The 15544-nt window shown below is 38.4% G+C and overlaps 1 protein-coding gene across 43 annotated transcripts in view; it reads right to left on the bottom strand.

Moving 5' to 3' along the window:
- The window catches only part of UBAP2L (ubiquitin associated protein 2 like), a 43836-nt gene that overhangs the window by 14073 nt on the left and 14219 nt on the right, over positions 1-15544 (bottom strand). For 28 of the 43 annotated variants that reach the window (XR_011645403.1, XR_011645398.1, XR_011645401.1 and 25 more), the window contains exons 9-17: positions 12643-12695; positions 10685-10770; positions 9422-9593; positions 4382-4580; positions 3210-3487; positions 2874-3046; positions 1468-1657; positions 662-716; positions 121-295 (exon numbers count right to left, since the gene is read on the bottom strand). Coding sequence is in view for 34 of the 43 variants with exons in the window: in XM_058309735.2 (XP_058165718.1) it covers positions 121-295; positions 662-716; positions 1468-1657; positions 2874-3046; positions 3210-3487; positions 4382-4580; positions 9422-9593; positions 10685-10770; positions 12643-12695 (1381 nt within the window). In the remaining 9 variants the exon portion in view is untranslated. Of the gene's footprint in view, positions 1-120; positions 296-661; positions 717-1467; positions 1658-2873; positions 3047-3209; positions 3488-4381; positions 4581-9421; positions 9594-10684; positions 10771-12642; positions 12696-14482; positions 14543-15544 lie in introns of all 43 variants that reach the window. The other 15 variants (XR_011645395.1, XR_011645396.1, XR_011645397.1 and 12 more) reach the window with 1 other exon arrangement.

Raw genomic sequence — 15544 nt, 5'->3', positions numbered from 1 at the left:
ATCTACTTACCATAAAAAGCAGGGCTAATGTGGTCTGTCAGGTAGAAAGAATAAGATAGAACCAGAAAACTCCGTTATAGCTACTCACCACCAACCCCAACCTCCTTCACCCCTAATCACCTGCTATGTTGTGTGGTGGTAGTATTTGGAATCTCCTCACTGTGGCTCAAGCCACCCAAGGAGGATGAGTGCTGATTGGTTGTTGTCAGTAAGGAAGCTGCAGATACTGTTTCATTGAGAGGAGGGATGCTTGAAGTGGAAGGTGAGTCAGATTTCACTACAGAACCCGTAGCACCTGGAAATGAAAGTAAAAAATTTCAGCTCACCAAAAGAATGGAGGTATCTTTAAAAAGTGAAGAAGTGGCTACAGTCCTAGGCTGCCTCAAAGACTAGACCCACTGTGTTTTAAGAAAATCCCAAGCATTTCACAGCACTGCTCTCATTTGTTAAATGAAAGGAATCACTGTTTTAAGATTTTGAAAATAGAGAATCTGGAACTTAGGGTAGTTTGAGATTAAGCAGCAAGGTAGAATCAAGTTAAAAGTGTAACCAGATGTTCTGACCTCATACAGAGCTCTTTTCATTACAAATAAATGCAAAAATATAGAGGGGGGAGAAAAAAACACTCCAACTGAGAAGAAAAGGTCTAGAGAACACTCACCTTCAACAGATTGCGTGGTCTGTAACTGCGTGGCCTGCACAGAACTGAAGCCATTCTAGTACAAGAAACAGAAGAGCAAGAAACAGACAAACTCAAGTGAATGGGGCAGGTTAGCAATGGCTTGGCTTAATTTTGGTCAACAAACCTTTCAGAGAGAAATTCCATAAGTTAACCAAATGATTAATACGTTGCAGACTCTCCAAAGGAACAGAAATTATCATAAAACTTAAAAACAACGATGACAACAAAAATCAAGACAGAACAACCCTGCATGACTCAAGGCCACAGAAGGCAATACCCCCCCAAACTGGTGAAGACATCCCAAACCCACAATAGATGCAGAAAAGGCCCAAAGTCCAAATCCAGTGATCCTTGAGGAAGGCTATGGGAGTGAGACAGTTCAGCCAAACCACCTATTCTGCTGGCTGCATCTGGCAGTCACTCCACATCTCCTCTGGCATATGCTGTCCCCCGCACCAAGCCAAGACATAGCAGTTTGAGGTTTACTGATATGCACCCAGAAGTCTAGCAATCAGATCTTCCAAGAAGAGAAGACAGGTACTTCAGCCTGGTTATATTAGAAACAATGAATCTTTAGTGCAAACAGAATGTTTTTCTGCCTCTGAGCTTCCAGGCTTGCTGAAAATAATTATTTCACCAACCACAGAAATGTACTTTTTTGCAGCTTCTCAGTCAGCACTCCTGAGGTTTCTTAGCAGCTTTTGCTGAGAAATAAAATACTAATATTTAGGGACTTTGCCCCACTATTCTCCTAACCAATGCCCAGGGGCTTGTAAAGCCACTACCTTTGCCTGAGTCAGGTCCTTTTGGGGTGACGAAGAGATGGAGCTGGGGTATCGCCGAGTCTGTGTGGATCTCTGTTCGTACAGTGGGCCCTGAGCACTATTTTGGGAGGTATAGGTTGTTGACTGAATTGGGCCACTCTGATAACCGGACTCCTGACTCTGGTTAGATGAAATTGTGGATGAAGATTCACTGTGGAGAATAAAGAAAGGAAACATCTTAGAGAAACAAAATAAAGCAGATCCACCAATGCTCAGGAAACCCTGGAGGTCTTCTACCAGAAAAAAGTTGCTTACAATCAGAAAGAACTTCTCTAGCAATGAATGAAAGAAACTGCTGCAGTTTTCTCCTGAATCAAGAACAGAGTTTAAAAACACTATCAACCCTCAAAGAGAAAAACCTTTAGTTCCCCTATATTCTGCTATTACAAGGAAATAAAGGCTAAAGTAAAGTTCAGTCGAAAGGATACATTACTCTAGGTCCCTACTATACATCATAACATGAACTCTAAAGCATGAGAGTCATCTTTTGCTCATACTATTTTTAAAGAATTCTGAGCTCCAAGGTCAACAGAGAAGACTACTAGATTTAAGATTACTGGTTAACTCTCCCAGAGGAACTTTAAAAAAATTCAAGGAGTGGCTTTGGCTCAAGCAGTTGAGCACCTGCCTCCAACATGGGACATCCTGGGTTCCATTCCTGATGCCTTCTAGAGAAAAACAAAACAAGCACACAAAGGAAAAAACCAATTCAATGGAGCTGATGTGGCTCAGTGGTTGACTGCCAGCCTCCTGCATTATGAGGTCGCAGGTTCAATCCCTAGTACCTCCTACAAAGGAAAAAAAAATTCACATGCCTTAGTGGCATTTTAATTCAACAGGTCTAGGCTAGAAACTAGACATGTGTTATTTTTGGATTCTAAGGACTGAGAAAAATAGCCTAATCCTCTGAAATACCTCCAGGACTTTGTTGCTTAAGATGGTCTTTCTTGATAGCTACCAGTTAAAAAAAATCCTACTGGTAAAGTTCCTTTTTATTGGTAAATTGCTACATCTCCTTCCTAGGAGTTCAAAGTTATTCCCTTCTCAGGGATGAGTCTCACATCAGAGGTCTAAAAGAAAAACCAACCGCATTTTTAGCTCTAGTATGTACCAAGTAACTCTCTGTTAGAGATGCTCTACACATCTTTCAAAACTGTGCTTGGTCATTCTAGAGGTACCTGAGGGGTATATTTCTATCTGTTTAGAGTTAGAGCTAATCCTAACACCATTTAAAGTGCTCAACATAATACCACAATTGGCTACTTTTCCCTCATCCAGTCAGAGGCTTGACTGCTCCAGGGTTCTAGGAATCAGCAAAACTCAGAAAAAATTAATAAAAGAGATCTTAAAGCTGATGTTTCCATTACCTGGCCGTGCTGGTATACAGGCTACTTGGAGCCTGGCTTGAAGAGGCGCTCGTGGTGGGGGTAGACTCATAATCAGAAAGGACAGGCTCTGACCCAAACTGCAATGCCCCAAACTGCAGGTTTAGCCCTGAGATATCTGCTGAGCCAGGCATCTCCACAGCCAAAGCAGGAATCTGTAAGGAGAAAGGTGAAGCAAGAGAGAAAATGAATTTACCCTTACTGTAGACTAATGAAACACTTTTCCTTCAAATTTCCAAATGATACCCTCACAAATTCTCAATTCCCAAAATCCTACATCCTTTGCTTTAAGATACGATCTATCTAAAACTCAAGTACCTTTGAAGTCAAGGAAGCTTTTTTCTTCTGCTGTTTCAGTTTTTGCTGAGCTGGCTGTGGGCTGGAGGACTGGTTATCTGAAGATCCAGGAGACATCTGTGGAGCCGAGGTGGATTTGCTTGGCAAAGGAGAAGAGGGGGGTGGAGGTGCAGCTGTAGATGTAGCCACTGCAGTTGGTTTCTCCTGAAGGAACACCTCCATCATGGTTGAAGATGGGGTAAAGGCCTGGCGCTTTGTAAAAGGGCTGTGTGCTGCTGAATCATTTGGGTTCTTCAAATCTGCAAGAGGGAACCAAATGTGTGAGGCCAGAAGTGCTGATGAAATGCTATTTGTCCTGCTCTAGAAGCATGAGCTACACGCCCTCAAGAGTCAGGACCTCATATCATCAGGTTCTCATATAGGTCTTAATCTCATTTCTGCAGGTGACAATTACTGAGTTATTTGCTCCTAAGTAGAGCTCAATCAAATCGACACCATTATCCTGCTTGGGTAAGACAGTAATCTAGGAATTGCTCATGTTGAAAGCACAAGGTCTTAAGATGGCCAACTCCAAGAATGCGTCCAAAGGCAATAAAAGCATACCTCATTTTATTGTGCTTCACAGATACTGCAAAAAAATAATTTTTTTATAACAAATTCAAAATTTGTGGCCACCCTGCATCTACCAAGCCTATCAGCACCATTTTTCCAATAGCATGTGCTCATTTTGGTCTATGTCACATTTTAATTAAGGTTATGTCCATTTTTTAGATGGCATGCTAAATGAACAACAATATACGATAAACTTTTACATGCACTGGTACACCAAAAATTTCATGTGACTCGCTTTATTGCTGTAAGTCTGGAACTGAGACTACAGTATCTCCAAGATATGTATGTATGTTATTTTCAAGTACTAAAAATATATCCAAGGAACATTCTAAAAATCCCCAAGTCACAGAAGAGTGCATGTATGTGTACTGCTAAATTCAATGACAGAGAAATATAGCTTCAAATTTTTATATCCCCCAACTCTTGGGAGTGAGCCTATATGGCTAAGGAAAACCAGTATGGTAAACTAACCAGGTGAATGCCCCTCTCCTCTCTTTAGGACACATTCTCTACTCCCTACCCCTGGCAGCCTCACACAGTAATGCCTTAAAAGAATTCAAGTCACTTTCCACCCTTCTCACCATACTGCACCAGCGATGGGGATTGTGTGGTCGAGCTCATGTCCCAAGAGGAGGTGGTGGTGCTTCCAGATTGAGAATGCTGAGCTGCCAACTGAGCCAGAGCCTGAGCAGTCTTGAATTGTTCCAAGAACTGGGAGCCCGTGGTGCTGCTGCCTTTAGCTTCACCAACATCACCAAATCCTTTCCCTAACATGCTCACCTGTAGATCAACACAGAGATTAGAGAAATCTACAGCCAGTAGTCTAGCTCAGCTACTCAAGAAAGACACTAAACCAGGGTGAGAGCCAATATAGATCAGACAAGTAAAGAATGTTACCAGATTGAGTATATAGCATAGTCCATTAGAACACAATCTCTTGGAGTCACACTGTCTAGATTCAAATCCTGGCTGTGTAACCTTGGAAAAATTATTTTTAATCTCTCTGTGCCTCAGTTTCCTCATCTGAAAATAGGAATAAAAGCAGTACCTCATAAAGTTGTAGGAGGATTAAACAAAGAATATGTGTAACGCACTTAATATGTGCCTGGCAAATAGTAAACAGTCAAAAAAAATGAGAGCCATTAAAATCTAAACCATTACCACCTTTTCGTCCCCACTCCTTGTGAGGGATAAAGTTCTAATGACTGGAGGATTTTTTCCCTTTTAAAATTTTTAAACCAACTAATACCTGACTATTTAATTAACATGACGATAAGTTAGTTTTACTGTAGCCACTAAGGTCTGCCTCCTTCCACTAAACAACTGAAACAGGACAAAAACAACTAACTGGAACCCTCATCTTAATGCTGACAATAACTCCAACTTGGAGGCAAGGAGAAGTTAAAGAGCTCTCCTAACTTTAGCACTGGACAAGCAAATGATGAGGTTAATATGATTTGATTGTTTCGGGTGTATCCAAGTTCTATAGGGTAAATACTGCTTGATTACCAGGCAAAATTTACTCAGTGTTCTTTTGGAGGGCTCTCCACATTCACAGTACCAAGTAAAGCTACCGCCTAGTCTAGATGATAGGTCACTATTCTCCTCCAAGGAAGGAGATTTAATCTAATCTTCCGTGGGTACTTGTTTAACCATATCAACATCATCATCAAGCAGTCCTTTCTCACATAAAACCAGCCCCTCCGACTCAAGGTAAGACATTTTTCTTTACTTCAGTTTCTATCCCAGGATTAAACTAACAAAAACCACCAAAAATCTGGTTGAAGGAATGTATTGTGGCAGAAAGATGATCTCACATAGTTGATTTCACCAAATATTCTACAAGGGTAAAGCATTAGAGTAAATGCATTTTATAAAGTATTACATTAAAAACATCAAAAAAAAAAAAGTGAACAAAAGATGCAGTATGTATAAAAATACTGAGGTTGTAATCTAAGTCATAAAGAATTATGCTCAGTTTTTGCAAGGGATTACTAAGTGTATCTTCTCCTGCTTCCCCCAAACAAAACCAGAGCTTGCTATTTAATCATATTCCAAAATTGGAGTTTTCTCTCGGTTCAGAGCAATAGCTACATATACATAAAATGCTTATTTTTAATGTAATAATTTCTCTGACACTTCAAATATGCAATGCACATGACTACAAAGACTACAATTTGGGCCAAGTTGTACACAAACTGAGGAAACAAAACAAACATTCACATTTCAAAACCAACTTTTAAAATTATTAATAGGAAACTCAGGTCATTTTTACTTCTCAGTAAGATAAAGGTGTTGCATTTCCATTTGATTATCAGTCCACCCCGGCAAGGAAGAACATATATTACCATATGCCAATTTGAGGGACTAGAGTGAAAACTTGAACTATATTTTTGAATGGCTGAATAAGATCATCAACTGTAAATAAGTTTAAGTTTACGCTCTTCTAAAGACCTTTTTATAGACTAAGTATCTAACAGGCTCCAAGAATTCTACCAGGTTAAAAGATGGTACAACAGATTAAAAAGGAGCCAATTACTTCAGCCCAAGTCAGTCAGAGCCAAAAATCTCAAAGACCAAAAACAAATCTTATATTTTTTATAATGCTATAAATGTACTCTACATGTCTATCACTAGTGTTTCAAAAAGAAGCATGCCCTGAATAAGCAAACTGATATGTATGGAATCCCTAGATGTCTCACTGGGCTTAATTACAGACACAGCAAAACATTTTTAGCATAAAATGTAACATGATGTTAAGCCATTTACTTATGGCTGATAATCCAGAAAATTTTGCAGTATTACACTGTTAAGCTAGACTGCATTCATCCCTTTAAAGGGATCATCCTTGTTGTTAGACTTCAGTGTCATCTTCAGGTACACTGGCAGCCTCAGGTACACTGGCACCACCTCAATGTTCTCATCTTCATCTTCCTCTTCAGCACCAGAAAATTCCTCCTCTGCTTCCTTCAACCATTTTATAAATGGATTTGCTTTGACACAAATCTCTTTCGCAAGTTCTTTTGAGACATATTTCTCAGAGGCCTTTTCCGGTCAGCAGAAGACAACCTCTTCTTCCAAAAGGTCTACATCATACATCTCCTTCAAGATGTACGGAATCTTGGAGATGAGCTGAGTTTGATTTATGGCAACCACACATTCCAAACCATGAGGGAGTACCACTGAGCCTTTTTGTTATGACAGAATTGTAGGAAATGGCACAACAGTGCCATAGTTCTTACATCCGGTTTTCCTGCTTCAGCAACAATTTCTTTTATCAGACGAGTCAATAATACCCTTTTTTTTTCTTAAGCCTGAGCTTCCTTGGTTATGTCTTCCCCTCAATCCTCCTCTTTTTCTTCCATAGCATGTGGAAGACTGTCTCACTGCTGGATATGGAGTCACTTTCCTTGTCTTTGCCCTTCCTATTTTTCTTTTCCTTTTCATTCTTTCCTGTGCCACTATCCCTATAGCCAGGTGGGTTTTTGAAAATGAATGTGCAGAGTCTACGTATGTCAAACAGGCTTTACAAGAATTACCTATTGTTTGCTCTTTGAATTAACATGCAGATCTGTTTCAGATTCTCACGTTCAGGAAGAGAACAAATTTTTTAATGAATCCATCCAACATGTCTTGTAGCTCATTCACCTCATGAGATCCACTGACAATGTTAACTGTTATTCTTAACACCAAACCTGGTCTGTGCTCCCAGCTTACAACAAAAATATTTGGTGGGAATTTAGTAAACATACAGGGCATCTTGTCGCAAAGGAATTGGTCTGACATGCTGTGGCTGTCAACGACAGACATTTTGGCTTATTAGTGGTTTTATCAATAAGATGAAAAGCTCTTTCAATACAAATTTTGTTATCTTCTGTCTGGAGAAGAAGGGATGACATAAACAACTGTAAGAGTTCTCAGTCTCTAACAAGAAAAATTTTCACCAATGATACTCTAAGTGTCTTTCTTGTATGCTATGTTTCCCCAATACAGGTACCAATGGCTTTGCAACAATTTCCTAAGAAACACTTTCACATGAACATCTCTCTTATTGGAGGATGCATCTAATGAGTGTGAAGGAATGCTCAACTCACACCTAGACTCCCTTTTCCTTCAGGGAAGAGCATTCTATTTAAGAACTTCGCTCTAGCCCCATGGCTATCACAATTACAATCGTTTGGCTAGGGTGCTAGAGAAGATCAACCATGGCTGTCCTAGGCCCACCCAGGAACAACCTATGAGAAACAGCACTGCAGTGATGTCAGGCAGGTACCAGTGAACCATCGCCAAGTTCTTCCTTAGATTACATTTTAAGAGAAATTAATCCTCTAACACTTGTTCTCACTGGAAAAGAAATGACATCAAATACCATACTGATGAATACAAATAACAAGAACAGTATTTAGTTTAACCTACCATATGGCATAGCACAAATTAAATAGAATAAGGTAAAGTAGAAGTATATGTTGAGATTTTATTTATATTTTGGTATTAGAATTGAGATTTGACTGTAAATCCTCACAATGCCAGATATTAAGACAATTTTAAGAGACAGAGCACTTAACCACATTTTCCAGCCATATATCTTAGGGACTGGTAGTAACTCCCTGATCTTCCTTAATCCCAACATTTTCCACCCTCTCCCTTCTCCCCAGCCATTTCTCATCTGTTGCCAATCGTGGCAGAACATCAACCATCAAATTACTATTAAATTAACACATAAGCTGTCTTACAACAACAGTTAATACTAACTATGGAAAAATAAAATTATATGCACACACATGGTCTCCTACCACTTACACTGTAGTATCCCTCTACCAAAAATAGGAAAGAAAAAACAAAGAGAAGAAAAGCACTGCTTCTTAGGATTTATCGACTATAATAAAATTGGTCCTTGCCTCATTTGTTTAGCTTAAATGATTCCTTTTCTGTAAAGGATTTTTTAAAAATGTTTTGCATCAACAAGTCAAATTCCATAAGTATTACCGGCACTACATTTTGTATAGCCTATATCCATTATCTTATTTATTTTCCTAAAGCCCTGTAAGATAGGTGAGCAAACATTCTTATCCCCATTTCAAAACAAAGACATGGCTGTGTAAGTGGCAGATTCAGGAAGACTTCAGGTGTTTGGAAGCCTAGTCTAGCAATGTTGGTTCAAGTAAATATGTGTGTCAATTTCTGCTCCATCTTGAAATGAAGAGTTGCTACAACCCCCCTAAAGTTTAATTAGGATTGCAAAAAGATTAAAAAATTTGTTGACACATTGTTGCCATTTGCCCTTTAAGAATTATATGCTTTATTAATACGTATCAATAAAATTGATTTGTTAAAAAAAAAAAGTGTCATAATAATAGATATTCAAGAAATGACATTAAATTATTTGTGTAAGATGTTTCCATCTGTCCAAAGCAGTTTTCCCCTAGAGATATCCCCTACTACTCAACTCAACATCTCTATACCCAAGGCTTCTAAAAAGATGACAAAAGAGGATTATTTCTCCTCTGCTCCAAATCTCCAACTGTTCTTGGAAGGAATTCAATTAAGAGTGTATGTGTGTGTGTGTGTGTGTTGGGGGGAAAGGGAAGGCCTTATCAAGATAAACCAAGTTTCCTACTTACCATACTATGATGAGAAAATGTGTTCCCTGAAGCAGGCTGTGATATGGCACTCTGCTTCGAGTTACTGAACACCAGAGGCTGGGCAAGAGAAGGAGCCTGAGATGGATCCAGATTAGATGAATCATTCTCCATCGAAGATGGTGTCTTCCCCAACAGAACAGCAAGGTCAATTCTAGTAGGGAGGGAAAGAAAGCGTGATGAGTAGATCGAACATTCTGGTATTCCCCAACACCTATGTCTATGGTTAGATCAAAATGAAGTCACTTACTGTTGCTTCTTCTAAGCTGACTCCAGAAACACAAAGCCTTAAAATGCTTAATTTACCAAAAAAAAAAAATTATGCATAAGCGCCATTATAGTATCTAAATTCCACTGTTCCCAACAATAACGATTTAAATTATGTTAATGAAAATATTAGTTCAATGAATTATCAAATGTTAGTTTTAATATGGCAACAACAATTAGGGCAAAATTCAGAAATTTTTGCTCACTATTTTAATACAGAATACCCATCTTTACCAGTATCTAAGACCTAAAACCGTATACCAGAATGCTGGAATCTTCAAGTGGCTTTAGAACAAGTAGGATTTTGTGTATGTGTTTTCAACTTTCATAGAATATCTAAAGATATTTCTGGTCACGATACCCCCAACATCCTATATCATACTTCCACTTCTGTCCTTCTGAATCAAGAACTATCATATGCCTAGCTCTAAAGTGATCAAAGGCGCTCCTGACGAATAAAAATAGGCTCTGAAGAGTGTCTCCCACCACTGACTTCAACACCTAGATTCAAGTTCTAAACAGTTCATTAACTGGATCCTAATGATCCCAGGAAAAAAATAATCACTAAACTCAGTGAACTCAGTAGGCAAAGATCATTAATATAAAGGAAAAGAAGCTATTGAATAGTTCTGCACAATGCAGAAATAAATGAAAAGACATCCACTTCAGCTCTTCTTTGCCTGACTTACTACAAGACAAATTATACTGTACTAAGTTTTAATCAATGCCACAGAGACTGAAGGGTTGATCTATATAATTAAAAACCTATTTTGCAGAAAAGCAGCTCAAAATTTTAACATACGGACATTCACTAGATTAAGTAGTACCAATTCTTATAAACTTATCATAATCTAATGTGATTTGATTATTATTATTACCAAGACCATGGGAGTTTGTAAAAGCCCAGTGCCATTCTTCCTTACAGCTATCTCAGCTGATCCGTCTGGGAATAAGATACTGCATTTTACATACACTTACCTCTGACCGGCAGTAATTGTCACATTCTCTGCAGGCAGAGGTACTGAAGACACGTTAGAGGCAGTGAAAATCTTGGTCTCAGAAAGCTGGAAGACAGAATTAATCACTCCTGGTGTATCAGGAAAACTACAGTCAGAAATCTGGCATAGGCAAGGGAAATTCAACATCAAGAAACAGAAACCCTTTAGAAAGCTATCTACCCTGAGGAATCCTGAATGGGCTGACCTTCTAAAGCCCCCTTCTACTTATGTGCAATGATTTTACCCAAAGAGGAGTTAGAACCTAGAAACCCAATAAAATATAGGAATGATACGACTAATGCAAATTACGAACTACAGTTAACAGTAATATTCTTTTATCATAGGTACCATACCAATGATACATGTCAATAATAGGGGGATGTAAGGGGTATGGGAATTTTCTTTTTGGAGCAATGTAAATGTTCTCAAAATGACTTATGATGAATGCACAACTCTGTGATTATAGTGAAATCCACCGATTATACAGTCTACACTGTACAGTGTGTCAATAAAACTGTATTTTAAAACATATATATATATATGGAGGCCACACCATATGCACACTGAACTTAAAAGAAAAGTCAACATATATGTTAAAGAATGAAAAAAAGAGAGGAAAAACACCTTGGTATTCTTTCCCATTACAGGCCCCAGCCCCAACCTCTAACCAAACTTCACTTTATCTTCTATTCCCCCCAAAGGGAAGACAAACCAGACAAAATAAAGACAGAAAGAATTTAATGCTTGACTTTGAGCAGTAAAGACCCAGTGCTGGTGAGTTAATGTCTTTTCAGGGATAATTTTAACTATATATAATTTTTGTCTTAATTATTGACTTTATCACACCTAGTTTCTCCACTGCAAGACACAAGAATTAGATAAGCAATGGTAGGGAATAACTATTCAAGTAAACTTGGGTTTTGTTTTGGTTCTTTTTTGATTAAAATCCTCTCCTCTAAAAAGAGGGACTCTGCCGCCCCTCCCCCGCCCCCCCGCCAAAAACCAGACCATTCTGATAGCTGCTTAAGCAGACAAGCCAAATATCAGAAGTAGCAGAATTTGCCCATATTCATAAGGCGATCTAAAATAGAAAATAATCATTCTCTGATGCTGATGCACCTGAAATTTTAAAAACCCAGGGTCTGCACCCAAAACAGTTTCGGCATGTCATTTCCTTTTAACACAAAAGCTGTTCTGCCTGATTATATATGAACATAAAAAAGCAGATTAAAAAAGGTTAAAATGGGAGTTCATACATGAACACTGAAAACCACAATATACAGCAAAATCTTGATTATAACCAGGAATCAGCAAAGTTCTTTTACTCACATACTACTCCACTGAATTCACAGAGCTTGTTATTATACCACTCATCTACATGGTTTCAGAGTTGCTGAAGCTGTCAAAGAGCAAATTCTATACCTACTGATGTCAATTACAATTACAAAGTTGGGCTTTGAATAAATAAAAGGATTCCAGAACCAAACAAACTGTAAGCGTGAAGATTTTGTACTCTCACTCTGTTATCCACCTCCAAGCAAATTACAAAACTAAACACCAAATACTTAAATGCCAAGCAAATAATGGAAAAGTTCCAAGTAGAGTCATTCTCTATATATGTGCCACCACTCAATGCACTACCTGCCTAACTCCATTTCTGGTGTCCTACCCAACCACCATCTATTCCTGAAATAAATCCAACAATCAGATACTGGACTTACACAATACAACTTGCCCTTTCCATAATGTGGTTCCACAGAGTCTCACTCATGCCGTCTCCTTCATATAACATACTTGAAATATTCTGGCTCAGAACCTCAAGGGTGAACCATTTACTATCCCTAAACTCTAAACACCGGTTAAAGATAGAAGGCATTAATGAGGAATGACCTGGGAATACCTACATCTTTTTTTTTTTTTTTCCTTTTTAATACCTACATCTTCATTCCAATCTTCAGTCCCCCACTCCTCTGTTGCAGTCCTCCATGCACCTGGGAATAAAAGAAAAACAGTGAAATAATTTTATATGCCATTATAAAGCAGGTACGTAAAACATTAATGTATTAACATTTTTGGCAGCCAAAAGTACGACCAGAATTTAGTAATCAGAAGGAATTCTTGGGTGTCAGAGAGAGGAAAAGACCCTTTAGAAAAGGATACCTCAGAGCACCAGGATTTTGACTTCAGATACCTTCAGATTTTGTTACGTAGCTGCAACAGGAACAAAACAAACAAACAAAAACCACACACCAGTGCTCCAGGCAATCTCTTTAAGGCTCTCAAGCCCTCTGACTTAGTGTCAATTCAATGAAATGGAAGCAGCCAATTTAAACCAGAACATGCAATCTACACCTATTTATTTGGTATAAGACAAAACTGCAGCAGTCTGAAGAGAGATGGCAGCGGTGAAAGATGAACACAAATGTATGCTACATGATGGTTAGTGCAAGGGCAGTGAAGAACAGGCTTGAAATCCAGACCAAGGGCAATGAGATCTGCTACTGGAACTGAATAAAAAATGCAAATTCAGCAACAGTCAAGTTTATAAATCTTACTGGTTTAATTAGATAACTGTAAGGAAAACCCCCATACGGATATGTTTTCTTTGGAAGACACTATACAAGGCTGAACAATCAAATGTAAATGATAGCTATCATTTTAATAATCATCATACAGAGTGTGAACTTTGTTCTGCCAAGATCAGAGCAGAGACAAAAGAGATGTATACTCTCATCACACTGGTTTAATACCACAGATGGGATAGTCTCTACAGGAGAGGTTCATAAGCAGTAAAACCACATTCAGCTTTTTCAGCTTCATGTGTTTATATATCATCAGAAAGGGAAACTATTCTTAATGAATCCTGGGTTTCCAATGGACCCAGGATTCTTTCCTTCAACCAAAGGGACTACAGTAAGAAATAAGGACCTGCCTGTGGAAGGCCTTTTCTTCTCTAGAACACAATATATATTTAATAACTCTTGAAGACTTCTCTCCAAATGGAGAAAGGTTCTTGAAGAATCTAGGATTCAGATATTTCATTGTCACTAAAGGGGAATATTCTAACACCTACAAAATCCATCTGAAATTCATAACATTTAATAATGAAAAAGCTTTATTTCCTAAAAGAAAACATGTTCATTGTAGTGAATTCCCAGGATCATATTAGAACTGTACCAGGGAAATACCAAACCATTTAATGACAATGTTTTCAAAGCCAATTGAAGTCGAATCTCAACTTAAGACAAGTTAAAAACCACATTCTTCTCTCTCTCTCTGGTGATACACGATACCTCCCAACTGACATCCATCCCACTCTGGCTAAAGGGAACCCAAAATCTGGGTATCTAGAGTTGGAAGTGATCTGAAAAGCCACATAATCTAGGCTCTCAAAGCAATTTTTTTCTTGCATTCTGGTGACTGTGATTGGGATAGAAAGGAAGAATGTAGGTACATGTTTAGTACTTTCCTATTTAGGAGATATGATTATGGGTGAGGAAGAGGCGAAGACAGAGCTATGTTGAGGAAGTTCTAAGGAACAGTAAGAATGGATATGCTCTGAATAACAGTTTAGGGTTTCCATTCTATCAGCAGAAAGTGAAGTCAATGCAAGTCTCGGTCATTAAATGAACAAATTTTTAAAAAAGAAAAATGGACACAGAAAATGAGAAAAAGCAGAGAAAAAGCAGAAAGAAAAAAATAACATATCCACAGATATTTCAGTTCATAAAAGTCTATAAAAATATCCGGGGCAGTTGGGCGCCTGGATGTATCATACCAGGAGCAGTCTCAAATTTTCGGGGATAATCTGACCCCTCAACCCCAATGAAATCAAGTCCTGAAACAAAAAAGAAAAGAAAAGAAAAGACAACCAGTGAAATTTTGCTTGTGAATGAGAACGTTTGCCCCCACTACTCAACTCCCACTGTACCTGTGGATATTTTAAAGGTAGGGCTGAATTTCTTTTTAAATTAAAAAGGAAATTTGAAGTTTGCTATCATGAAGACACAAAAATAAGATCATGCATGAAGGAATGTTTATATCATGAAATTAACAATGATGGGAATGCATGAAGCTATACCTAACACTTTCACACTAACAAAATGACAGCAGCATTACGTATAATTGACTTAGCCACGACAAATCAGATTTCTGATTCTGGCCTACCAAATCTGTTCTCTTCTCTACTCGGTGGAAATAAACGCATACTTCACCCTTCGCTGTTTTTCCAACCAGGTCCTTATTGAAGAAAGTTGAGGCTTATAATCTAAGACTAGGATCCTTGCATGATTTTCTATCACCCAACTAAAAACAAATCACTTAACTTCCATCATCTTTTCTGCCCAAGATAAAAAGCCAATGCCCAAGAACAAACCACAGCTCAAAAACAGTAACTTTTGTTATTTATAATGCTACTATTGCCTCTACAGAGCCACCAAGGAATAAATGAAGATTAGTTTTAAGGCCTCCAAATTTTGGTAAGTTAAAACAGAAACAGTACGTTTCACAGCCAAATAGTGAGGGGAATTCTACAAGATATCTATCTTGTCAGTAACTCAATTCCAGCCACGACCCATGAAAAATGACTTTATGAGCTATCAGCTTGGTAAACAAAAAGTGAGCAACATTCAGGACTTGAGGTATAACACCTTGTAAGTTGTAGACGAAAAGTAGTTTGTGTCACAGACCCTCCCTGAAGACCCAGAGAAGCAGCTCACTGATCTTTGAAAGGGGGCAAAGCAAATTTAAATGGATAAGGGGCCACAGGCCATTTCAGGCCCTACTATTAAATCATTCCCCCTTGACAAGAAGAAAAAGCCTCAGCCTTTCCATGGGCTGG

The sequence above is a fragment of the Dasypus novemcinctus genome, chromosome 13 (genome assembly GCF_030445035.2).
Source record: "Dasypus novemcinctus isolate mDasNov1 chromosome 13, mDasNov1.1.hap2, whole genome shotgun sequence".
Lineage (NCBI taxonomy): Eukaryota > Metazoa > Chordata > Mammalia > Cingulata > Dasypodidae > Dasypus > Dasypus novemcinctus.
The sequence above is the reverse complement of the archived record's forward strand: the minus strand, read 5'-3'. Positions and strand labels throughout refer to the sequence as shown.